The sequence below is a fragment of the Meleagris gallopavo genome, chromosome 3, assembly GCF_905368555.1.
Source record: "Meleagris gallopavo chromosome 3, MGAL_WU_HG_1.1, whole genome shotgun sequence".
NCBI classification, from domain to species: domain Eukaryota; kingdom Metazoa; phylum Chordata; class Aves; order Galliformes; family Phasianidae; genus Meleagris; species Meleagris gallopavo.
In genome coordinates this window covers 21,403,980-21,431,512 of record NC_139406.1, presented here as the reverse complement: position 1 = coordinate 21,431,512, position 27,533 = coordinate 21,403,980, and the positions used below count along the sequence as shown (strand labels likewise).

Sequence of the window (27,533 nt, the reverse complement as noted above, 5' to 3'; positions counted from 1 at the left end):
ATAAAGATCAATTCCTCTGAAATTTCCAAAACTGTACATGTTGGGGAACAAGAGCTGATTTCATGAGTTGCTTCCTAATTTGTTATCTCAAGATTTCACACAACTACCTAGCTAGTTGTAAGAGGAAAAGTAGAAATTCAAGTATTGATTTAAGGTTTAATTTCTGTTTAGTTTCTTGTCTCTCACGATTCCTCCTCCTTGCAGCCCAGCACTGTTCATTTAATGCTCTGCATCTTTTATCTCACAGTGGCTAAAGTTAAGTCAGTTTTAAGCCGAAAATCCCTGTCTGAATATCTGAAATGCTTATATAATATTGGGCTAGAATTTTCAAAAGTTTGAGATGAAGTGAATGTAATCTATAAGGTGAATGTGTGTTTTTGTTTTTTTTTTTTTTCCTAGTTCACCTATTCACATCAAGGGGCCACAACTGAGGAATTTTGGAACAAGGAGGTTTGAAAGGTAAATCATGTAAATCTTTCAGGTGTTTGCATAACTTTTAACTGAAATCTGAGTTTAGTTATTGAGGCAATACTGAAGAAGGAAAGAAAAAATGTACAGAATCACAGAAATGTACAATATCCTGAGTTGAAAGAGACCTACAAGGATCATGCAGTTGGAATCTTGGCTCAACACAAGACCACCCAAAATCCAAACCCTGTTTCTGAGAGCATTGTCCAAATGCTCCCCAAATGCTTGTGGCCTGAGCCTTTTCCTAACCCCCAGCCTCAGGTGCTCCTCATGCATTTTGCTCTCAAGATCCATCCCCATCTTCATAGCCCTCTTTTGATTGCTCTCCAACAGTTTTATGTTCATTGTATACTGTGGCACCCAAACAATGCCCAGTGCTGGAGGTGAGGCTGCACAGCACAGAGCAGAGCAGGACAACCCCTTCCCCCACCCGGCTGGCAGTGCTGGGCCTGGTGAAGCCCAAGGTACGGCTGGCCCTTTGAGCTGCCAGGGCTGATGCTTCATGTTCAGCTTGCTGTCTACCAGAATCCCCAGCTCCCTTTCTGCAGGATGAGTCTCTGGCCTGTCATCCCCCAGTCAGTACATATAGCCAGGGTTGCCTATTCCCAGGTGCAGGATCCAGCACTTATTCTTGTTAAACATCGTGTAATTGGTGATTGCCCTCCATTTTATCAAGATCTCTCTGCAAGTCCTCTCTAGCCTTTAGGTAGTCCACAGCTCCTCTTAATTTGACGCCATCTGAAATCTTTGTATGCTCTTCAGTCATGCGTCCAGACAGTTTATAATAACATTGGAGAGACGCTGTCCCTGAAAATATATCATGTCCCGCTAAAGTCTGGAAGTCATCTATAGCATGTGAAAATTTTAACAACACATTACAAATGAAGGGCCAGTAATACCTCAAATGTAAATAACATCAAGTTTTCTTAAACTAATGTCAAGTTAACAGAAACCTATGTTCTGGTTCTCAGCTCAGTGAGACACTGATGCTTTGTATTTATTCAGATATTCTCAGTATAATCAGATGCAAAACCAAACCAAAACAAAAAACAAACGAGCAAAAAAACAGTAAATTTTTGAGTCTTTTAAATAGAGATTATAATTACAATCATGATCAGCACAGTTTTGTGAACCATTTATAAATTTTGCTCTGTCAATTCTACCCATTTTTAGCAAAAGAAACATTGCATCCCTACGCTGTATAGAAATGTACCTTTGTTCTTGTCATTACCATTGAAAGACAAACCAGGCATGTGCTTCACCTGTGGGCTTATGCGTGCGTGCAGTTCTCTGCAGCAGTTCTGTGTGCTTACAATATCTTTCTGAAACAAGATGGAGGACTTTTTGTTATCACTGACCACAGAGAGCTTCAGACAAGCATTTGGATAAAGATGTGCAATAGCTGCTACCATAGCATCTTGCATGCTTACACTGACCATCACATTAACTACTCAATTTGTACTCACATTGTATTGTGGATCTCAGCGCTTGTGATTTAAGATCGTAAGAAAACTGCAGGCAGAAAATGATATTAGAAGCCATTGCATGATTAACTTTGCTGCTTTTGTTCATTTTCTTCATGTCTCCTAGCAGACCATATCTAACTTTGGAGCTCAAGACAGACTGCGGGAATTGGTCAGATGATGTTTAGGACAGTGTTTATTGTCTCTGTGTGAGCACGAATACAAGTGGCTGGATGTTTCAAGCCTTATCTCCATATGGAAACATTACATTTCTGTGTCATGCATTATAGTTAGTACTTGTTATTCCAACTAAGAAGAATCATCTCAAATTCTTTCCCCTCCTTCATTTTCCTCCCACAGAACAGATAATCCAGCTGTAGAAGGGCATTTTGTATAACTTCTAGGTAACCCAAGTCTAGTGAATTGCTCTTTTGCAACAGGAAGGCCAGTAAGGTATTCTTAGCATGCTGTTGTCAGATCCAATTTGCCTTTACAAGAAGAGAGGTATGCAGAAATTCCATCAGCTGGCAGAAGTTGGGTACAAGGTACGTGACAGCTGATTTCATGGTGAGGGCAGGGCAGGTGAGGACAGTACAGAGCGTCAGTATGGATAATTGCACGGCACTTCTCAAAAGGGAGTGAAGTTGCCCACAGGAAATGGATTTGTGCAGAGGGATATGGCAACTGAGTCAGTCCTCACAGTCATGGTCCTTTGAGGCTTGTACAGGGTCATCTTCGTCTCTAACAGCACAGTTCTTCTCTAGAATTTCATTAATATAAAATAGGTTACAATTGAGGTAAGAAAAACTCAGAAATTTTAATTAGAATCCAGAGAAGAATTTTACCTCGATGGTGGGCTATCTGTGCAGAATTCTACAGACATATAATTGTACCTTGGTTTATAAAAAGAGCTAAAGAAACTATATTAAAAGATCAGCATATACCAAGTTTTGTAGGCATTTTCAATGGTGAATTTTCCTATTTAAAATTAACTTGTCACTTAATTTAGTACAATTTTCTTGATGAAAGTTCCTCTTTGTACTGCCTAATTATAACTGATGGTGTTCCTGGAGTGTATGGCAGGAGAAAGCACTGAAAAACTGTATTTACTCCCTGCAGCAGATTTCTGGGATCTCAAGCTACTGCAATACTAAACAAAGTAGCGAAAGTACAACTTTGTTTCAAGTTTTGTCTTCTTTTAAGACATACTGTGTACAAAATTTGGGAAATATTTAACTTTCATTTAAATTACAGATGGTTCTGATCTGCAGCAAACTTTAGTAACTGTGTTGTGTATTTTAGTGATTAGGCTGATTTGGGGTGAAACTTGAATTCCTCCTCCTTTATATGTACTAAAATCAGAACAACAGCAAATTACTGGTTAATCACTAGTTGTCTTCTCTCTTACTGCAGGGTTTTTTTTTGTTTGGTTGTTTTTGCTGTTGTTGTTGTTTTTCCATTTTACAACTTTATTTAATAAGGCACACTTACACTTCCTGATCTTCCGTTTTAGTTGTTGGAAAGCAAGGACTTTCTCAATGACACAATTAGCAGCAAATGTTACTCTGGCCTTCATAATGGCAAACATCAGTAGTTAATTCTAGCTAGGTTCAGCTACCTATCTATGTGTAGCCAGGAAATCCCTAACTGAGCTTTCTATCACTCTGAATCTATCCCATATTATTATCTGCTGAGGTATTTCATTATTTCTTCAGTAGGAAATATTTTAACAATGAAATGCAAGGCTTGAACATTCTGCTTCACAAACCATGCCTGTGTGCACTTATTTGAAAAGATAATATTTACCTTGAACCAGTGGCAAGATGGAAGATGCTTCTAATTTAGTCTAACAAAATCCATAAGGGAAAGAATGTAGCTTTGTAGCCATTTTTCCCCCCTCTTCTATTATTTTACTAACTTACTATTAAGTGTAAAACTGCACTGCCAATTTTCACTAGATTAACTGTTTGCAATTCAGCCCACAATTTTCAGAAACTCTTGAATAGTACCAGGGATTTTCATCAAGGAAGAACTCAGTTCTTGTTTTAGATAGATTTTTTTTTTTTTTTTCTCTTTATATGAACTGTGTTAAAGAACAGTGATGATTTCTTCATCCTGATATAGGAATATGCATTCCCTCGCTTGCAAGGAACTATTAATGAAACCATCAATAAGGGCTCAAATAGAAATTGAACTGAAATTAGCGGATCTTAAGAAACTTTAAGACCAAATTGATTAAAAATGGGTAAATTCATCTGTTTTGACATAACTTTTGAGCAAATCAATGCTAAAACAAGGCATTTATACACTGGAAACAGATTATTAACTTTGGTGAATTCTCTTCTGGTTTTCATTTTAAATAACATTTCAATCCAGGCAGGAAATTAAATGTATATATGCATTTATCCAGCCATATTTTTCAATCTGTTGTAAACTAAGGGAAGCAGCTCAACATTTGAATTCATTTATTTAATCATATTTTCAAGACTGTATTTATTTATTTATTTTACTGCAAGGGATATTCTGATCCCGCTGATGTTTTACTATTTGTATTTATAAAGAGTCACATTTCAGACTCATAGAAATGTGTCATCCTAGCTTCCTCGAGAAGTAGAAGGGAAAAAAGCTAGTAGTTTACTCCATATCTAATTAATTTATTTATGGAGAAGGATATTACGTACGCATTCAGGAAAATTTGTAGATTCAATTATTGGAATGAGATGATTCAGGTAGTGCGTCTGTGGTAACAGCCAAGCTGCTGACAGCAAGTGTAACAGAAATGCTGAGTCACAGCCTGACCCAATAATTGAGCACCTGGTGGGAAGGCAGGGCCAGCCCAGAGGACCTCAGCTGCATGTGATGTACCTGAGTGACCAGAACAGGTGGAGCTGGGATCAGCCCTTCCCAGACCTCACTTAAGGGTTGGCAGTGGAGGTGTAATTTTCTTAGGCTGGAGATTCCTGCCTGCCTAAGGGCTTCTAAGGGTAAATAGCTTCTTTCCTTTGTTTCTGTGTCCATGGCTGCTGCATTTGAGCAAATCCTTGCTTGCTGTAGTCTGAGACTATGCTATCGTTGCTGTATTTTCCATTGTGTTACAACAGTTTCTTATACCTGCTTTACAAGCAAAGACTGTTTTTCTTCAATTAAGATACCAAGTATTTATGTTTGTCATATTTTACTGAATCACAAAGTTCGCTTGTTTGATCAAAATACTCTCTCCTAAAAGTTGCTCCTAATGGTTAAGGGGTGAAGATTTTTATAGGTATCTTTCACTTTTTGGTTCTGAACAAAAGTGGTAATAACTTCAGTGAGGAAATACACCTTGAGTAACTGTACCTGACTCTTAACAATCTACTAATATTTGCAACAGCTTTTTTTTTTGTGTGTGTGTATCTGTTTCATAGCACTGGAAAGAAGATTTGGAGGACTTATGTACTGGACATCAATATTTATATATATTAAAATATATGGTGTACAAGAAAACCACAGACAGCTGACCTTCTGATCTCTCTTTCCACTCTGAGTGTCTTTAAACTCTATGAGAAAGGCTTCAAATATGAAATGATGATTCAGTTTTAAAGGGAGTCAGACGTCCACTGGGTACATTCTTGATTTTACTGATAGCTGGAATTATTCAACAGTTTGCAGCGCTCAGTTAACTGAGTGGTTATATTGGCATGCAGTATTCCTTGGTCTAATCAATTATGGTATGAACATATGTGAAAAGCCAAGCTATTTTGGCAGCACTTTGTGAGTACATTTTAATATATTTTAGAGAATGCTGTCAGAATTCCTTCCTGTGGTTGCTGTCAATAAGGACCTTTGAATAATATCCAGGGGGAAACTTGTGAAGATTAAAACAGTAAGGCTATTGTATGCAAAAGAAGTAGTAGAGTGAAACCAGTTGGGTAGCTGAAAGTACAGAGAATAATAAATACTTTTCTACAGCTTGCTGTAGTGTAAATCACATTTCTGAAACTACTTTTTCTATTATTCTTAAACTGCCAATCCTATATCATATGTGATAATGCATATGAAATTCCAATACTTAGAAAACGCTGTGAGGTTTTTTTATAGGTACAAAAATCAGTGATGTTAAGATTCGTATGCAGTATTGTAAAACACATAAACCTTGTCCTTCTTACTTCCTCATACAGCATAAATTACAGAGGCTGCTGCACTGTTTCTATGCTATAGATGCATAGGGTCTCTGGTGACCTGATAGCAGCCTTTCTGTATCTAAAAGGCAGCTACGGGAAAGAAGGGGACAGACTCTTCATTAGGGTCTGTGGTGACAGAACAAGGGGAGATGGCTAAAAGCTCAGCAAGGGTAGGTTCAGGTTAGAGATAAGGAAAAAACCTTTTACAGAGAGGGTAGTGAGGCACTGGAACAGGTTGCTTAGTGTTGTGGTTGATGCCCTGTCCCTGGAAGCTTACAAGGCAAGGCTGGATCAGGCCCTGAGCAACCTGATCTAGCTGTGGTGTCCCTGTTCATTACGGGGGAGCTGGACTAGATGGCCTTCAGAGATCCCCTCCAACTCTAACGATTTTATGGAAAAAAAAAGTCACTGAAGATGAAATTCTGAGCAAAACATCTGAAAAATACAGCAGTTTATTAAAGATCAAGAAGAATCAATTTCAAAATGAAGACAGTCAAGGACATAAAAACCTGTTATTTTCTGCTTGATTTTTATTTGGAATAAGTAATACTTACATTTACTACTTAATGTGTTATCCAATTAAAGTAGGGTAAAATAGAATGCTAACACAAGGGCTGTTTTTATTTTAATCGTGGCTGGTATCTTTAATATGCCGTTATTGAATTGCAGCTGCCATTCATGTCATATTTTATCCATAGCTGTGGTGATTTTAATGCATAATTATTTGATTAGAAATATTTTAAAGAAATGCTAGTGTAAAATGACAGGGTAGGGAAGAAGAGATGTTGTGTAATATTTTCTATATTATTAACAATTCTAATTTTTTTAGGTCATTGACAGGCCAAAATGTTTAGGCTTAAATTTTTCTACTTTTCATGCTTCAAGTAGAATTAATAATTCAGTAAATGAGCAGGTGTGTTTTGTTCCTGTTTGCAAAATATAGCCTGGGTCTTATTTCGATCATAGTACTTACACATAGAGATCTGCAGGGCTTAATTTTGCTTATATTTTTCTGTGCTGATTGATGTAGTACTAAGTGGGCACTGAACTGATTATATAAGATTTAGCTTGTGTGACTTTTTCTTACATTTTAATTGACCAAATGTTCTTATTAGACAGATATTGAGCTAATTTACCCTACTGGATAACTGGAAAATAAACTGCTTGTTTATGCTATCAAGAGCAACCAGGTTCACAGACACTTTAGGAGAAACTACTGGCGTGTTATAAGCTGTTGCCTTACCAGTTGTTTTCACATACTTTCAGAGTATTATCCAGACTATGAATTCCTCCATGTCTGGAGTGCTTTGTATTCTATCTCATTCTCTTGCTTTTATCCCACTGACCTCCAACATGAGAGTGAATATTTAGAATTTCAATAAAATGAAGATTGACATCCTAATGGCAGACAACTAGTAACATGCCCTTTGATGGTAGCCTATGGAAGGTTTGGCTTATAATCATACCGTGAACTCTTTGACCTTCTGAGGAAGCATTAAAAGCATTTTGCAGTGAGTTCTAGTCTTCTGCATATGTTCTCTATTATCTTGTTCATATTTGCAGCACATGTAGCAAAGAAAATACTTTTTTTAGAGAGGTCTGTATCACTACTGTGGTAATTCCACATGGATTTGACTTGAACTGTGCTCCAATATGTGATTTTAATGTGATGTATATAGAAGAGAGTCACTCACTGGGCAGACAGTAACTGGCAGTACTGTTTCAGCTCTTCCTTCATTGCACTGTGTAAATACAGATTGATCACGTATGCTTGAAAGGTGTTACATTATTGAAGAGTTTTCTGTAGAGACTTGGAACCTTGATGGCTTTTCAGTAGGTTTGTTTTCTCATGCAAGGCAAATTTTGTAGGAAAACAGTATCTTTTATTAGATGATCTTGTCCTTCAAGCTAGCTTTCATCTTTGGTCTAAGAAGTAATTAGTGGTGATTTGTTGGCTGTAAGAGGAGCCAGGTGGGGAAGGAGAAGCCAAAGCAGGGGCTGTCTGGCTGATATGTAGGTAGCAGCAGATGCGGGGCCAGATGGTCTAAGGAGTGGGAAGTGTGACAGCCAGTGTGAGTTGTTTACTAGTGCTGCCCCCATGGGAAAAGACAAACCATCTGAGTAGTGAAGTCACATATATGAAAGTATACCAATTGTTATCCCAGAAAGCAACCCAGAAGCTTTGGCTTGGCCAGTTTTCATGGAGAAATTTGAGTAATCTACAATACAGTCTGAAGTTGAGCTCCCTCTGTAGCAAAATGAAGAAATGCAGTGACAGCCAGTACCTCTACTCTCTCTACTCCTGACAAAGACATTGTGGTCACTAACTGGGTGAACTCGTGGAAGCTTTCAATGTGTAATTTTGTTTATGTTTAAAAATGCACGAGCTTGGCTGATTAGTAAGGTTTGCAAGATGTGCTATTTCTGTGAGTTTACCTGCTAGCTTACATCTCTGCATTCAGATGTGCCCAGAGAACGATGACTTATAAAGCCAATTTCGATTCCACTGTTTACATCTTATTTTCACAGCTGTTTCTCATTGTTCTCTGCAAATCAAGATTATTTTCTCAGCTGCTTATCCATACTTTCTTGTTTTGAAAGTATATGACTGATACGAATTTAGTGATAACTTATTTGTAGAATCTGTGATGAGATCCTGTGGAGTATCTACTTGGTTCTTTTTTGTTTTCCCTTTTTTTTGTTTCTTGTGGCTACAAGTGAAGACAAAGAATTAATAGTGAGAGAAGAGGATGGGAGGGTATGGGAAACCCTTACCTGAACACGATTCTAGACATTTAACCCCAAGAACTAACAAAGAATCTAATAAAACTATTTGCAGTGTGACTAATGTAATGTTACAACTGAAGTAAAGAACTTTATGATATGTTGCTCTCAATGAAACGTATTCAAAACACTGAGAGAGGTTCAGTGCTACAAGGAATTAGGGTGGATTGATGAATAGGTCTGATAACATTCCAGATAGTTTGTTTTAATATCTGATCTTCCAATTTGGAGCAGGCAAACCTGAATACTGAGGTAGACTTCGAAGAAACATGGATTGTCCATAGATCTGTCTTCCATCCTTCTAAATGTCAGCATATGTATATGCAGATTTTTCTTCTGCAAATATTTCATTGCATGCGAAAAGGTTTTTTTTAGTCATTATTCTGCAGGCTTTGTGTACAGTTTATTCTTAATTTGAATTTTTCAATGTAAGGATTATTCAGAGAACTTGGCTTGTGCTCCGTACTTACTTTTTCTGAGCTTTTCCACCTTCATGTGGTAATACTGTTGAGTTTCAAAAAACTGAAATCATCAAGTCTGATGTATTGAAAGCATGCTCTTTTTAAACAATTAAAAAAAATTGCTTCTGTTATTTTTTCTGCCTTGTATCCATCTGTATTGATATACTAAACATGGTGTGAAGTTTCAGCTCTGTCTTGAAATGATAGATGCAGATACCAGCAAAGGAAGGATGATATGATGCTGCAGGAAGCCATGTAAGCGGGCAAAAAAATTTTGAGGCAATTGTTTCTGTAGTAATAATTTGCAGCAATTTGCAGGAAGAGCTTTCTCTAATAAAAATTCTGCAGTTCATGCACCTACTTAGCAGGGGTAGTATGAGTTTATGGTGTTATGAGCTTTGGCCAAACTGACTGGCTCTGTGTGGTCATCGATAGTAGGTTATTCCTTCTCTTCTCCTGAGAAACTTCTGTTTTGTGAAAGAACAGACCCAGTGAGAGGAGGCTACCTCATTTGACAATTCACTTATGTGTAGCACAGCATGGAGCTGCAGTGACATGTTATGAGAACAGGTCTGAATACGGTACCTGGTCCAGAAAAATCAAGGTCCCAGCTGCTTTCTCTTTTTTTAACAGTTTCTGCCATGGAGGCTGTTCCTTCTTTCCTGCCTTAAAGCAGCTCCCAGCAGTGTTCTGATTTCATGAGTGGAGAAGGCTGACACTGTAAGGTTAAGATGTTTTACACTTGTGACTTTTTAATAGGCCTTTTCTTAATTTTCTTATTATAATTTTACTTACCATGATCAAGGGCTGTTGCCAGTACTGGTAGTTTTAGATTCATGTACTTGCATGCTCAAAGTGTAAAGATAATTGAGCAACATACACAGACTCTTAAATTTTTACACAAGCTTATAATGTCTTCATGTGCTTGTGTCATGTACAGATGCTTCTATGGCTTGTGAACATCCTAGAAGAAGTGGTTTGTTGTTTTGTTTTTCTTTTTTACTGAGTAATCAGTCTGGAGGGAAAAAAAAAAACATTTAACTGTACTGATTTAGTTTGTCTTTTTTCTAGAAATTCCTTTTTAAGAAATTCTTTCACCTTTGACTCTGAATCAACTACTGAGTTATTGCTAATGCAAACACTTATTGCTCATTCAGTGCTAACTTGGCAATCAGTAAATTGTCACTGTAAAAATGTTGAAACAAAAGATAGGCTGACCTGCTGGTTTATTTGCATTGCAGTGTCTGGAATTTCAATTGCATGTGCAGCCAGGATACCAAAAACACAATTAAATCAAACTTTAACCTTGTTCTGGAAAGTTATAGTGTTGTTCTGTCCAAGGGGAAAAGTAAATATTTCAAAAAAGAGGAAGACAAGCAAAAGGGGGGGAAAAAAAAAAAGAAAAGAAACGAAAACAAACTAACCCCAAATTGTAATTTATTTGTTATAGGTTAGCAGATAGTTTATATTAGTTACCAGTCATTAAGAATTTATAGCACTCTTTTATTTTTCAGTCGTGAAAAGCTGTAAATAAATTTTCTGTATTTTCTGAGTGTCTCTATGTAGTAATGGAATTTAACATAGATTTTCCTAAAGTGAAAATGATGTAACCATTTTAATTTTTCAAGTTTGTGTTAAGGCCAAACAGCTGTTGTATCAAACAATGACTTTTTAAAGTATTCTTAAGCATATTAAATATAGACTTCTAAGACAAGTAAATATTTCTACCAACCAAATTTGTTGACAGAATCTGCTAATTTTTCTTTTTTTTTGATCACTGAAAACAGTTGACAAACTTCAGCCATTGTAAAATAGATTATTTTAGGAGTTGGATGGGTAGATGTTGCAAGTCTGGAGTGAAAACTCTTTGTTTCCTGAGTAGATGCTCATTCACTCAAAGATGCATGAACCTGTGGATTTTGAACTAATCTTTCATCAATCATGTAACCTAGTGTCCTGGGGAACCAACAGAAATGATCTTTCCTCTCACTATTGTGTGGTGACTCTGCTGAGGAATGGACAGCATGTCCTGTGGAGGAGAGTGACTGTCTCAAGTTGCAATTCTAATATTCTTATTTGGGATGATTGAGTTGGTCAAGTAAAGCAAGTTTCTGCTAGCAGCACATCTGATGCTGTTTATCTGAATGCTGTTGTCTCCTAGTGAAAATGAGAGAAGCTTCTAGAATTAAAAAAATGCACAGTGAAAAGCTGATCTTTCTCCCCTATCAAAGGGAGACCACTATACGACTTTGCTAGTATCTCATTACAAGAGCTCTGTGGAACTACTCCAGCCATAATACTGAAGATGACAACTGGTATAGATTTCTCAGCTTTCTGGAGATATCTTTGAGGTGAGGAATTCAAACTTCCTCTGGAGTGCCCTGACATGATGTTGCCATTTAAAGAAAAACTTAAGTATTATGACCTCTGGTCATCTTTTTGCTAACTGAAAATGTCTGAATGGCATTTTCACATACTGGAGGATTCTTTCCCTCTGCAGTAACAATCCATGGAGCTGGTGCTCTGGATGTGGCTACTACAGTGATGCATTAGACAGTTTACAGCCAAGATCTTAAAGATTTTTCTTACAAATATAATAATTTGAAAGCACTTACTCTAAGTGTTCAACAATGTAACTTGGCCAAATAAGGCCCTTGCAAGCAATTTTTCTGTTCTTAGTTGTAGCCAAATACTTCAGATGTACTTTTTTCCCCTACAATTTTTGTCTTCAAAAATTGTATCAAGACAGACATTTTGTGACATAGATTTCTAATGGGTCCTTCTAATATGTCTAGTCTAAATTTTCAATTTTCCAAAGGGAAGTCTATAAATCAGTTTTCTTTTGCACAGTAAATTCAGTGTTCAACTAGTTATGAAACTAATTATTAGGAGACTAATAAGCATTTTGGTAATTGATGAAATATGGTTCACTCAACACTTCAAGCAATTTTTGCTAGTAGCTTTTGGTCAGTCAAATATATTCCATTCCAATTTTGAAATTGGAAGTTATGAAATTGATATTCAAGTCAATTATCATGGAATGTGTTTAGTTAGAGGTAATTATAGCTTGAAATCTTCTCCAGGTAGTTATTAACTAATTACACAAACTGATTCTCTTGGAAAATTCTCAGAAAAATTGCATTTTTCTAAATATTAAAATAATTACCTTTATATAGGCCTTGCATACTAGGAGATGATTGGTGATAAATTTTCTTGCAAGAATCAATTAATTTTAATCATATTTGAACAGTATTTATTAAATATTTTTCCTCAGAGTACCTTTCAGTCTTTTAGATCAATAAATTTGCAGCAGTTCTCTTGCATAGAAGGCTGACTGCAGCTGAAAAAATTAAGTTTTGCAGTATGATATGAGAAGACGTGATGGCAAAAGTATTTAAGAGTTAAGTTTAAAACATAGTTTTTATTCCAACTTAACTGCAAAAAGTGTTGTTCTACAGCAATAGTGGTGCATAGTTTAAAAGTTCTACTGATAACTTCAAGCTCTTAGTTTTAGCTAATCTCTAGAATAAAATAGTAAATATTATTCCTGCAAAGAACCTACTTTGTATTTTAGCAGATATTTTTTCTTTTCTACCCCAGAGATCTCAATGATAATCTTGGATATATCCATCTGCTTTTTTAAAAACAAAAACTTCAGCTACATAAAGTAATTATACTTATGACTGAATGCATCTCTAGAAATAAGATTTGTTATGTGAACTATCATATACTAGAAACAACTATCATATGAAAGTAGAATAGTCCAACATTTATTAAAGAAAACAACAAGGAATTTGATGAACATAAATGTCTATTCCTTAAGATAAGCTTTTTTGGTAGGAATCCCTTACTGGCATGTGAAGTAGCTAAGCAGTCTAAATAGCAAGTAAGTCCTTGCCAAATCAGGTAGTCATAGTCAGAAAAGCATATGCTACAGTTAATCAGGCAGATGATTACATCAACCTGCCCTACATACACCCTTCTTAAAATTCAGACTCTTCTACTGAAACAAAATGTTTTTTGGAAGGCTACATTTAAGTGATAAATTGTCTGGAATTAATATTTAAATGAAACTAAAGGAAGTTGGAGCTGCATGTGAATCACATGCCATAACCAAGTCTGTCAAAAATGAATCTAATTTTTTTTGAGTGCTTTCTGGTGTCAGAGGTGCTTTTAATCTATAGTCATATTTCTTTTCCTCCTATTCTTTGGAGTCTGTTGTAGGATGGGATGACAAATAATGGATCCTAAAGTCATTTAATGTTTCTGTGGGAGGTGAGGAAACCGGCAGAAGTTAACTGTCTATTTCTGTATGTCTGAACTTCCTTACATATTACCAAGGTATTCTTTGCTGTGAGGGTGATGAGACACTGGAACAGGTTCCCCAGTGAGGTTGTGGATGCCCCTCCTTGGAAGCATTCAAGACCAGACTGGATGGGGCTTTGAGCAGCCTGGTCTAGATGTCCCTGCCTATAGCAGTGGGTTGGAACTTAGTGATCTTAAAGGTCCTTCCAACCCAAACCATTCTATGGTAAGGCTCTATGAACCAGCCTTCAGAAACAAATATTATTGCTTTGTTACTATTGTTGCTTTTCGATGTTATACCAAGATGGTTTGTTGACTTCAATTTTACATTCAGCCAATGTTTCTGAAACTTATGAAACTACCATTGAGCACCATTTGCTGTTCAAAACTCAAGTTCATGGAGAACGTGGGGCTCCTACTGATTTAGAAATAGAGGTCAACTTTCTAGCAGAAAGGTGACATAATCTTAAACTTCACCTTTTCCTCAGTGTGTAAGAACATAGGAAACTTCACTCATGCAGATTTATGGGCAACATGAAGAGTAGTTATGTATTTCTTTCTTAGAATTGATCGTCCTTTGTGGAGACTATAATTATCTGAGTGAACAGAAGTTTGGAAGCAACCCAAATTGTTTTTATTGGAACTTAGCAGTTTGATACAACTCATCCAGAAAAAGGTCTGGTAGGAAAGCCACTAACCAAATGGATTTCCTGATAATTTGGCTGTCTTTCCTTGCAACTAGTCTTACAGACAGTTCTGGATTCTTAAGGCCTTCTCCAGCATACTTGTGAGGTAGTATATGACATGATGAATATTTGGATTTTTATTCCTAACTAGGATTTCCAAAATATCAAAGTTCCTGGTAAAACAAAATTTTTGGTATCTGTCCTGTTCTACCCTTAATTCTTTCTGAAATAGTAAAATTTCAAATTACAAACAGTATGGATATATTATATCTACTTATTGTGAACTAGGTTATTTATGTTGGTGATTGCAACAATGTTTTGAAGAAACACTTAGAAAATTTATATATATATCTATTTTAGCTAAAATACAGAAGGAGGTAAAATTCTTCACATAGTAATGTATGTTGCAGTAAAGATTACACAGGATGGAAGTGCCTTGTTCTATAAATTGTTTAGGACAATTTATCATCTGCTTTCATTAGAACGTTGGCCATTTTTAGCTAGTATGTGTAAACCAACATAATTATTTTCCCTTTGCTAAAAGAACTGAGAAGCTTCTACACACTTAGTTTAATGAATTGTAAAAGCTTATATCCAAATCATAACCCAAAACCAATGATTGTTTACTGAGGAAGTTGGACAGTGGCATGTGAAAGCCAAAGAATAGTTAACCCCTGAAGACCGTTCAAGGTGAAACAGCTGTGACATTAGTGAGGTGAAAAAGAAATTAAAAGCTCGTGAAAATGGGAGAGGTAGGTTGATAATATGTGGTCACGTGGTAAGGCTGTCCCCATAACCAAGTTAGTTTTGTTCTACTTCTGTATTTTGAGACTTCGGAGGGCTTAGTGAGCATGAACTTCATATGAACTCTGATTTCCTTAGGTGCCCAGTGGCTGAGCCACAAGGATCTCAAGCTGCGTTATAGTTAAGATGACAACATATATTGGTATGTCAGGAAACATCATTTAAGTTTTTTTCCGTTGCATTTTCATCTGTAAGAAGCTTAGCAAAAGACATTCCCTGAGGTCGAGAATAGCCACTGTGAGTGGGTGCTTATAAAACAAAACAAACAACAACAAAAAAAAAAACCAACAAACTTAAACAAATACATACTTGAGATTTTGGTCTTTTGCTTATATGGAAAACTTCAGAAAAGTCAATAAAAAATGAGGATCATTTCATTTTCTTTGTTTATGCTTTAATTTCCATGACTCTGCCAATGGGAAGAAGGGTTTCAGTATGATTACCTTCCCAGGTATGTGGACCTGGACTTCCTGAAAGACATTTTCCCAGCAGATATTGCTAAACAGGATTCAGTCTTGAAGGAAGAAAAAAAAAACACTTCAGTGTTCTAAGGGTAAGGATCACGTTTTGTTCCTATGTTTCCTTACTCAAAAGAGCTAAAAGTCTGTTTTATAGTTTAATATTAAGCAGATCTGAAGGAGAACTTTAGTAGTTTATACAGCTTAAAACAAGGTAGTCCTATGAGTGGCTACTTGTTACTTTCCCTTTTAATTTAATTAGTTTTCCCCATTGTTAATGCAAAGCTTAATTATACCAGTTTCTGAATGCACAATCCTCAGCCACGGAATAGCTAACAGACTGAATAAGAGAGGTTCTAGAATCTTTTTCTCTAAATGTATTCAAAACTCATCTGGACACTTCACTGGTCAGCTTCTCTAAGGAACCTGCTTTAGCAGAGTGCTGGGCTGAATGATGTTCAGAGGTTGGTATTCCAACTCCTGTGCTTCTGTGAATGCTGTTTTTTTGGGGGGAGCTACAGTTTAGTTCCTCTTGAGGATAATGTTGAATTTAAGTTACTCTAGTTTGTTAATAGTTTTGGGCAGCATGTCTTTTCATACTACTTGGAGGATAAGACAGTCTTGGCATGTGCTGCGGTCATTTCTTTATGCAGAAGGGAAAGGGAAGTCTAATATCTTAGTGCTTTATCTCTCTTTTTATGTAGTATTTTCCAGCAAACAATACCATAATGTGGTTCTGTTCCTTTATTTAAAAAAAAAAAAAAACAACAAAAAAAAACTAGTCCCAAAGGCTTCAGGAAAATAGTTTAAATACTAGAAGAGTTTTTTTCCTTATGGGTGGAAAACCTCTGGCAGTACTTAAGCTTTTTAAGTTTGAGGCAGCATTCCCTATTCTGGTGCCTTTATGGTACTGATGTAAGCCAAATGAAACTTATTTACACAAATTAGAAGTAGCGAGGAGAAAATATTAAAGAAATATATATAACATTAAGCAGTGATATACAGCCATACAACTCTTTACAGTGTTAGCTATAGCTAGTTGCAAGCTTTTTCATCTCTGTAAAGAAATACCGTTAGTAATTTGTAGTTATTTGATTTTTTTAAAATATCAAATAAACATTTACTGCACGACTTCTTTTGTTATGCACTCTAGATTTGAGACTCTTGAGAGACTAATCTTGGATTAAGGTTGTTTTCAAAAGAATAGCGGAGGAAATGTCAGGGGACTATCTACTTGAGTGCAAGATGGCAACATTTCCTATTTAAAATTAATTAGTTATTGTGATTCAAGACTTGAAATTCCAGATGCTTGTATAAAGCTGCAGAACCTGGGCCCACCTTGTGATTTTTATTTTTTTATTTTTTTTTAGTATCTAGAACGATCTTGTTAGTGATTTGTTGTTTTTCTCTGCAATGAAACTTAGTTTTGGTGAGCATTGCAACAACTTACTGTAACTAATTATTTTTGTAGGGACTGCAGTGATCTCAATTCTATTGCTTAGTTAAATTTCAAGGGAAAGTAGGAAAACTGTTCCAAGTTTGTAAGTTGTTTAGCTGGCAGTCTGTGGAAGGAGATCAAAGAAAATAGTAATCAACTGATCTGAATAACTAAATAACAGTTCATGAACTTTCCTATGGTGTAGAAAAAAAGTCAGTACAAATATTCATATGGAGTGAATTCATTCTGAGGACATCAGTTTTTTTTTTTTCCCCCCCCACTCAAAAGAAATAGTGAATATGAAGTTGCTGGCAGAATTCAAAGGATCTTTTCTTTATTTTCTTTGCAGAGGAAAGCAGATGACTGCTAATAGTAATTTACTGTGTAATTCATTTCAGATGAACTACAGGACTGTTCAGTTGTGTATAACAGTATAAAAGGCAAGAATGTGAACTTAAAAATTAATCCTAGCATTTCTGCTGTTCATTTGGCAATAATGTCCTTAACTGAAAAATACTGGAGTGTGAGAGGTGAGCCCAAACTAGATGAAGTCCTGAAAAGAGCAAAAGAAGCTTCAATTAAGCAAAAATGGAGGCACTATTGTTGACACTATATAATGCAACCATGAAACACTCTCCCCTTGGTTTGCCATCCATATTGAAGACAGTCATCATAAGTACGGGATGACTGCAAACGATAACTTGGAAATTGTGGAAATGCAGTCTCATTTAAAAAAAAAAAAAATTCTACAGCACCTCTCTAATCTTCTGTGTCTAACTCTTTACTGACACCTTGTCCAACATCTTTGAGCTTGTCTCCACGTGCTTCAAATAAACATCTGGGGTTTCTTTGACATTTGTCTAAAATACTCAGGAAATGTTTAATGTGAAGAAGTCTGCAGAAGTGGAAACTAAGCATAAAGCTCTTCTGTGTATGAAAAGTTATGTAAAATGACCTTGTTGTATAGTTTCCTATAGTAATTCACTGTCATATCAAAATACACTTTCAAGCATTGATTCACTTGTGATCATTTTTTCTTCTCTGAATTTCTGTGTAAATTTCTGGCTTTGCACTTTCCCATCCAATCTGTTTTCCTTTTTGAATTGTCTAAGTTATTTCCTCTAATTTTATTTCAGATGGCTTCAGAACCTCTCACATTTTGTCAGTTTAATGCTAGGCTTTTTAAATTCAAGAAATCATGAAAAAGATCTCACTCCCATATTTTGTGGCAAGAAATCTTTGTGACTTCTGAATGTATCAGTCTTTGTAAACTGTTCTTTTAAGGCATGAGGCTATTAATGAGCATACAACGTTTATTGGGGAAATCTAAGGAGCTTATTGGCTGGAGACAGCCCTTGAAATACTGCTTGATAGTACGGAAATCTGTTTAGGCAAAATATATTCTTTACATAAGTATGTAAAGAACTTTGCATTAGGAAGTGAAATATTTTACATTTTCCTTCATCTCTCAAGGTAAAAGGAGGCTGAAAGGTTTAGTAGGTTACAGAGGAAGAACAGCTTGGATATGAGAACCATCCAGAAATGAACGAACAGGTATTAAAATAAATAAATTTTTCTTCATCTTGTTATTTACTTAAGCCACAACAGTGATAAGAAAATGTTGTCTCCTGCTTATCTCCCAGAGAGCTCAGTAGCTGGTCAGCTTCTTAGTAATACTATTTCTAGTTAACAAATGAAATGTTAGAGTAGGCTTGAGATTTTTAGCTATATGAGCTGTGGCATTTTTTGGCACAGCAGAGACATACTGGAGAGGTGTCTGAAGTTTGAGAAAGGCATACTTGTCATTTCTGAAGTTCATGCTCAAGTTCATATGATGATACAATCAGAGTCTCAAAATCACTCTGGGAAATAACATCTGAGTTTGAAATACACACTGAATTATCTATTAAAGCAACTGTAGCTGTTTCTGGAATATGACTTAGCATGGCAGATGTAATGGAAAGTAAGCGTACTCTTGTATAATTGAACTCACTAACTTTGAGAAGGAGGGTGAGAAGGAATGAGAGAAAACAGCTGATGAGGAAGCATCTTTCTTTCCTATGATGTACTTCACATAAAACTGATTAAAATACTGAATATCACTCTTTGAACTGATTTGATTTTGGATTGTGAGTCTTCCAAATTTTGACCACTAGACTTAGATTAAAAGAAATGTGAGCTTAAGTGAAGGATTTTAAATACTTTTTATTTGTAAAGGAATTTACAGATAAAAAATTTCCTCTTAAGATGAGGAACTGATTAGCCAGCCAAACAGAAAATGATCATGACTGGTGCTACTACTACTCCTTGGGGAAAAAGCTTGAAATGAAATCAGGAGGCATCTGTCTTAGAAATGTCGTCAGGGTAAAGATCTGTCTTTCTCCTTTAAGAAATGATATAACATATTCTTCTCTTCCCATTCTTTGCAAGAGCATGGTTCTCCTGACTGTTTCTCTATTTTAAAGAAATAAATTAACCTCAGCTATAAAAATTTATCTTCATTAAAATATAGTTTCCATTTCGTAAAATGAGTGCTAGCTCTGAAATGAGATTCAGTTACTTGCCTAGTTTTATTCTGATACATTTTCAAGCAGCTCATTACTTCTCAACAAGCATTGAGATAACCTATTCCATTCGAAATGCAGTAAATCACAGATGACAGTAGTGGCCGTATTGAAACTCATACAGTTAACCTTGGCCCATTTATCCAGGTTCCTCTGTAGTACCCTTCTTCCCTCAGGCAGATCAACACTCCCTCCCAACCTGTTGTCATGTGCAAACTTACTGAGGGTGCATTCAGTCCTCTCATCAAGACTGTTAATAAAGATGTTAAATAGAAGTGGCCCCTGGGGGACACTGCTTGTGACCAGCCACCAACTGGATTTAACTCTGTTGACTACAACTCTTTGGGCCCGAGCCATCTAGCTAGCATTTCACTCAGCGGAGTGTACGCCCATCCAAGCCATGGGCAGCCAGAGGATATTGTCAAGGACTGTGTCAAAGGCTTTACTGAAGTCCAAGTAGACTACATCAACAGCCTTGTCTTCATCCACTAAGCAGGTCACCTTGTCATAGAATGAAATCAGATTTATCAAACAGGACATACCATTTGTAAAACCATGGTGACTGGGCCTGATCCCCTGGTTGACCTTTAACTAGTCCGTGATGGGTCCCAAGATTATCCGTTCCATAACCTTCCTTGGCATCAAGGTGAGACTGATAGGTCTGTTACTACCAGGATGATTTTTCAGGCCCTTTTGGAAGATGGGTGTCACATTTGCCAGTCTCCAGTCTTCTGGGACATGCCAAGTTAGCCAGGACTGCCGAAGAATGATGGAGAGTGGCATGGCAACCACATCTTCCAACTCCCTTAGCACTCTAGGGTGCAATCCATCTGGCCCCATGCACTTGTGAGCAGATCCAAAACTATCTCATCATGGATCATGCAGGGCTTATTCTGTTCCCCATCCCTATCTACCAGCACAGGGAGCCGTGTTCCCAGGGAGTAACAAGTCTTATTATTAAAGGCTGAGGCAAAGAAGGCATTAAGTACCTCAGCCTTATCCTGGTCCTTGATCAACAAGTTGCTCTTGGCATCCAACAAGGGATGGAGATTCTTCCTATTCCTCCTCTTTGCTTGATGTGTTTATAGAAGTTTTTACTGTTATTCTTTACCTTAGTGGCCAAGTTCAATTCTAGCTGGGCTTTGGCTTTCCTAATTTTCTCCCTGCACAGCTTCATTACATACTTGTAATCATCATAAGTAGCTTGCTCACTCTTCCAGAGACCATAAACTTTCCTTTTGCTCTTGAGTTCTAGCTAAAGGTCTCTATTCAGCCAGTCTGGCCTTCTTGTCCATTGTCTTGTCTTCCATGACTTGGGGATGGTCAGTTCCTGCACCTTTAAAATTAATTCCTTAAAGTATTCCTAGCCTTCCTGGGCTCCCATGCTCTCCAAAACTACCTCCCAAGGGACCATCTCAACCATGGTCCTAAAGAGGTTAAAGTCTTTGGAAGTCCAAGGTGGCAGTTCTAATGACCCCAGTTAAACCTTCACCCCCCCCTTCATACCTTTTTTTAAAGTTCTAGCAATGAACCTTTCCAACTCCTGTCTTAAGATCCCTTTCCACTGGTGGGATAAGCTACTCATATCAGTTGGGTGTTACTTATAAATGTGGCCATATAAAATAGTTACTCTGGGGAAATGTGTTTGCGGATGGCTACAAATCTGTACTGTCAACTTCACTTAAAGCGGAGTGCTGCCTTCTCTTAAAGGGAAGTATTATGACTACTGATGCCAAAGGTAGGGTCAGGAATGGCTTAGCTATGTAGCTGTTAATTTGGTTAGATCAGATGCCTTGTTGCAATTCAGTTGTGTAAAAAAAAAAAAAAAAGCCAACAACAACAAAAAAACCACTGTGCTAAATAAGAATGGTGTTCAAGATATGTATTTTTTTGCTGCTTCATTGTGGATGAGTGGTTGCATTCTTAAGGTCATTGTTGACCATCTCTTGGGTTATGTGGCAACCACAGGTTTCTCCTATAGTTAAATAATCACCTGTAGAGCATTTACTGTCCTGTAGTCATATAAATAGTAACAAAATGATAATACCTTAACTAGACATGCTTCACCTGTGTGTTAATTGTCACCCAGTGCACTAGTGGAAGAATTAATAAATAGGTTGTTAAGATACTTCTGAGATTTTTCTCATCACAGAAATCTTGAAAGCTATTTTAAGTCAGAAGATGACACTTACGGAAAGAAAAATTTATTGTTGTTGCACTTTAATTTCTGCACCGCTGTTCCTGAACAGACACAAATTTTGCTGCTAAGGGTTTCTAGTGATGTCATCAGGTTTCAGCTCTATTCACTGCATCACAAAGTGATTTCATCTTTTCCAGGAAGCAAGTATTTCAGCTCTAAGGTCTTACGTGTGTAAATAGTCTTGTAATTGAGGAAATACGTCATTAGGAATAGGAAGTAGAAATGACCTTCATGTTTCATCAGCAGTAGTCAAGATCAAAACCTTTCTGTCCTGTAGCAACTTCTACCACAACACATTGGATAAATGAAAAGGGAAATCTATGAGTAATGCAAATTTTATGCAGTAGTTTTTGCACACACTGGTTGCTATTGCCTTGTAGGCCTTCATAAAATCTGCTTCTGATTGCTCTTTGCAACTCTTACCCTTTTTTTTTTTTTTTTTTTTTCCAATTAATCAGGTTGGTCTCTGAGTGATAACTTGCTGAATTCACTTGAAGTTAATAGATTTGGTCTCACCTAGTAAAATACTATAGAAAGTGGTGGTAATTGAAATATTATGTAGGCGCTTGTTTCTAAACAGCATATTAAGATAAAATTGTAACTGCAAGTATAATTTGCCACTTCTTTTTTTTGGCCTGATCTTGAAACTGGACTTGATTTAGCTCCTGAACTTTCTGAGGGCAAACTGAACCCAAATCAGTCTTTCTAATTACACTGATGAAACAGTTGATCTGGATTCCTGAGCCAGGGACTTAATATATTTTGAATTACGTAATAGAGTGAAAAGATGTTCAAGCTGACAACAGAGTTTTCTGTGCTCTGTATAGCATTTAACTATTTGTCTGGCATCTATCAAGGAGGAAAAATATCTTGTCTTGCCAAGTCTACTCACAAACTTTAGCTTTCAGTTCAAAAAGCTTCTGCTTCAACAGAATTTATTTATCATAATTCTATGGTTTCAAGAACAGCAGAACAATGATGATTTAGTTAATTCAGTTTAGAGGGAATTAATGCAGAATTATCTTATTTTGTTGTTTATGTAAGTACGTCTTCTGGAAACATAGAGAGGGAGAGAGGAATTAGCAAAACTTTTAGGCAAAAATTCATACAGTCTTTCTGCTCTGTCCACTGTTTATTAGAGTTAGATTTCACTGCCTTTTGATGGTAGATACTGATATGGCTCTGCCAGCATAGGCTTCCAATGAAATAAAATGTGATAAAACAAACAAACAAAAAAACCTTTCATACTATGATAATTCTTAGCAGGAAATAGATAATATTATATGAATGTTTTCATTAACAAGGCTTACAATACCAGTTAACCCAATACAGGTAATGCTATTAAAAGAAGTACAATCAATATAATGGTAATTTTTTATGAAGACAGACCTGTTGATGAGGGGGAGGATAGGATATTATAGAAGTAGCACTTCCTGATTTGAAGAATTTTGTAGTCTTTAAAAGTACTGTATCTGAAAAATATTTTTTTAATTTTTATTTCTCTATTAGTAGAAGTTTTTACTAGGCAGAAGCATGATTGAATTCTTCTTGAGGGCTGTTTTCCCTTCACTTTATCAAAACTTAATTAATGTAGTTGAATGTACAAGATTGGCTATGATTCCAAGTCAAACTTCTGAAACTTTTTTTAGTACTGTTTATGGACACCACCAAAGATAAGTGCTTTGTCTAGAAAATTGCAACTCTCAGTTGCAATTCTACCATGAACAGAGTTGGGGCTGGAACCCAGCTCTGCCTTGACTGGGCCATGGGAAGGAAGGTACGGGTTAGGTGTTGGAGAGAAGATAACTCTGTGCTTCCAGCCCTTAATGCTGCCCACCTCAGGAAAGGCAGAGAAGAAAACTAACAAATGTGTATAGAAGTTCCAAATTTTATTGCAATGTCCTCTGTGAACTGGAGCATGTTGCATGTAGAACCAGCACATGGCTGTTCATCTGGTATCTCTAGGACCAGCTGTGAGGATTTTCAGCCTAGCATTGTACCCAGGAAAGGCTTCGGCGGTCTCCTCCTGGACTGGTTCCCATGGTGTGTTTGGGGCTGAGACTGGGACTCTGCAGCTCTACAGTCAACAGGGGAGAGGCTTTGTGTCTTGGCTCACCCTTGCTTCCTGAACCACTTCTTTAAGCAGCTGCTGGGGAATGCCTTGGTGACTCTGGTGGTCCTTGGCTGATGTAGCTCTGGGTGTAGCTGCCAGCACCTATGACTGGTCCGTGGCTGGTCCCACAGCATCTTCGGGGTCAGCTCTGGGAATCTGGGGCCTGAGATTGTAATGGGGAGCGGCTTCGGGTCCGTACACACCCTCCCTGTCTGGACCTGTGGCTGCCAGCTTCTGGGGAATCTCTTGAGGATCCTGATGCCCTATGGCTGGCAGATATTAAGGTCCATCTCTCAGCAGTATTCCCTAGGGCTGCTGCATGGCTGTCCCCATGACATCCGTGGAGCTGGTTATAGACATCTTTATCCTGATGTAAATGAGACTGGATTGTTCTCTGCTCCATCCTGGTCTGTCTCGACTGGCTGCTGCTCTCAGGCACCCTGAAACTGTGAGCTGGCCCCAGTGCTGCCTGGCTGGAGGTGCTGCTCTCAGGTGCCATAGAGCCATACAATGGCCCCAGTCCCTGCTCGCTAGCAGTGCTGTCATCAGTAAGATCCAAGTTGGCACCGGAGGCTGCAAGGGGAGGCAGGAAGGTCAGAAGGACAGACCTTCAGCTCTGCTGTGGGAGAGGCTCACACGTCTCTTTGGTGAGAGAGGTTTTGGCAAGGCTGCCAAACCTTGCCTGGCCCCAGCCCAGTGGTGTGTGGCTATCTGTCTCTTACCATTGCTCACGCTGGCACAGGTGTTGCACTCCCAGCTGTCTGTGAGGTTGCTCAAGTAGGAGCACTGCCGGTGGGTGCCTTCTGCAGCACAGGAGCTGCACAGAAGCAGCTGCCAGGGCCTGGGTAGATAAACACATTGTGGATGTGAGGACAAAGTGAGCCAAGCCAGGGAGTGCCTGACGCATCTCTGGTGCTCAGTCCTTGCTCCCCCAGCCTATGATGAGACTGAGATCCCAGGCAGAGCCCCAGAGGGCTGCTGAGCCAACTCACCCTTCTTCTTCTGCCTGCTCCCTGCCTCGTTGGTAAAGGCATTCACTGACATCGCAGCGCCTGTGCCTGTTTCCCAGCAATGCATAAGCATCATTGTCCTCCCACACTGGTCTTCTGTCAGTGAAAGGAGGGAAAATGATGAGTCCCCACTGCTCCTGGACTAAAGATGACCCAAGGTATCCCTGCTTCTCTACCCTGACTCCATTTCCAGCTCCTCCATGAAGATGAGACCAAAGCTCACAGGCAGCAAAAGGCTGGGCCTGTTGGGGAAGTCTCTGGGCAGGCATAGGTCTTTTGCCCTCATGTCTTGAGAGCCAGCAGGACACCAACCTGTCTGGGATTTGGATTCCCATGATGAACATTTCTGATTTAAATTTGTCCTTGTTTCTGCAGTGGGGGCACTGGAAGCACTTAATACCTGTGCACGTTGCCTGTCCCTGCAGCAGAAACACAAGCAGTATGAGCAGGGCTTGGTGCTGCTGAATGCTGCCACACCTGCAGGGTGAGAGGAGGGCTCCTACCTGAATGCAAGCCCGGTGGAACCATGCATGTTTGCAGGCTGGACACACCATGGTGCTGTAGGACTTTTTGTCTCCCACAGGATCCATGCAGATAATGCAAGTGGTGTCTTGCTCTGGAGTTGCCTCTACTGCCTGCTGAGGGCTGTGCTCTTGGCAGAAGGAACTAGGGGAAGATGGAAGGGATGGGCAAGATGAGAAGAACTGTGAGGAGGGCAGAGGAATAGGAAGGAGCTCCAGGCCTTGGCTGTGTCAGGCTGCTGGGAGGTATCATGGTAGATTCCTCACTTCCTCAGCTAGTGCTGACAGCAGGGGGTTGGCGGCTAACAGGCCAAGCCTCATAGCCCTTACCTGTACTTTTCAAAGTGCTGACTGACACATTCGCCCTCCACGGTGCAGGGGAGATGGAAGCTGCGTTCACAGCCTGTTTCTGCGCAGGTGATGGAAGCCCCTCTCTTGCCACAAATGAAACAGTGCTGGAAAGAGCAGAGCAGCCCCATCAGTGGCCAGCTGTGGGCTGGCCCCACAGCTCTGGGCAGAGTACAGGATGTGGGCATAGCTAGGTCACACTGCGTAGCCATCTTGTGGACAAGACTCTTCTGCCAGAGCAGGATTTTCTCCTGGAGCTGGTTGGAAAGGCTGATGTTCCTTTCTTGGGAGCACGCTAAACTCACCAAATCTCTCCAGTCGCAAACCTCCTTGCTACAGTCTCACCTTCTGTTCTGCCTGCTGGATTGTGTATCTGATGTCTTCAGGGCGCAGCACTACGATTCTGTTCAATATTCTTCCTTTTTGAAGGAGACTGGTGGAAAACATCTGTACAAGAGAAAAGAGTAAGATCTTGTTAGGACAGAAATGAAGGAGCCATTGCTTAAAGGGAGGTGGAAAAAGTCCTAGAGGAACTCACCGCACAGAACGCATGGACGCAGATCCCAAAGTCCACATGTTTGGGCCCACAGATGCTTGGGTCAACATCTATCTGCCCACACAGCATGCATGCTGGAGAGGAGAGAACAAATGCAGTGAGCAGCTGGCAGGACCATGTGTCCCCAGAGGGCTTTCCCCAGGGGCCTGCTCTGTGCCTGCCCTGCTTGCTGAGGGGCAGCTCTGGAGGCTGTGGAGGGGAAGGGAGTATTGCAGGCACAGTGCTCCTAGCAGGCAGCCACAGCCCAGTCCTGGCCAAGGAGCTGAGGAGCCCTGCTCGCAGCAGCTGGGGAGCCCCTGCACGCCTCTCAGTCACAGGTACACCAGCTGTACCCCTCTGTCTGGTGGCAGGGGCTGCATATAGGGGCTGCACTTAGGGATACTTTGATCTCACCCAGCTCCTCTGATTCTGGGGTCTCCTGCATCCTTGTGGACATGGTGCACATTGACAGGGAGCACTTGCAGAGCTCCTGCCCTGACAGCACTGGGCTTTCTCCTCTGCACACTCCTCTGCCAACCCTGAGGGAGAAACAGGATGAGGGTGAGTTTGCAGCTTTGGGCACCTTAGCAGCCATGTGCAGCCCCCTCCTCTCTGCCCTCTCCGCACCTCACCAGGTCACACTGACGCTGCCTGAGCCCAGCAGCCTTTGCTCTGCTCCCAGCCCTGTATGTCATAGTGGGACCGCTCCCTGCCATCACTCTGACATAGTCACCATCTCACCATTGTGAGGGGCCTTGGCACCGAAGCAGGAGGATGACAGTTCTTGCAGCCAGTGCAGAGTGAGGTGCTTGGAGCTGGCCATGCTGCAGAAGGATGGCCTCCCTCCACCTGCTGGCAGTAGAGCTGCCCCTTGGCCAGGTTATAGCCCTGGAGCCACCCTTAGGCATCTCTGCTTTTTCACCCTGATCCTGTTTCTAGCTTCTCCATGAAGAAGAGGCAAAGGCTTACAGGTAGTGAAGGGCTAGGCTTGCCAGAGCAGTCCCTGGGCAGGCAGAGCTCTTGCAGGCTCAACGTCTCGAGAACCAGCAGTACAATACCAACCTGAGTGGGGTTTTCATCCTCACAGTGAGCATTTCTCAACAAAATCGCTTCTTGTTTCTGCAGAGAGGCCACTGGAAGCAGAGATGCCACTGTTCAGGGGCTGTCCCTGCAGCAGAAACACACGCAGTGGGAGTGTGAGTGGGTCCTGGTGCT

At 39.2% G+C, this 27,533-nt stretch overlaps 1 protein-coding gene across 1 annotated transcript; it reads right to left on the bottom strand.

The window, feature by feature from the left end:
- Window positions 1-24,046: 24,046 nt before the first annotated feature.
- LOC104910171 (uncharacterized) lies at window positions 24,047-25,875 on the bottom strand. Its single transcript, XM_085219921.1, has 5 exons — window positions 25,766-25,875; window positions 25,227-25,580; window positions 24,897-25,010; window positions 24,627-24,745; window positions 24,047-24,477 (listed from the first exon to the last, which is right to left on the bottom strand). Exons 2-5 carry the CDS (start codon window positions 25,502-25,504, stop codon window positions 24,047-24,049), a joined length of 942 nt encoding a protein of 313 aa, XP_085076047.1. The 5' UTR covers window positions 25,505-25,580; window positions 25,766-25,875.
- Window positions 25,876-27,533: the final 1,658 nt, after the last annotated feature.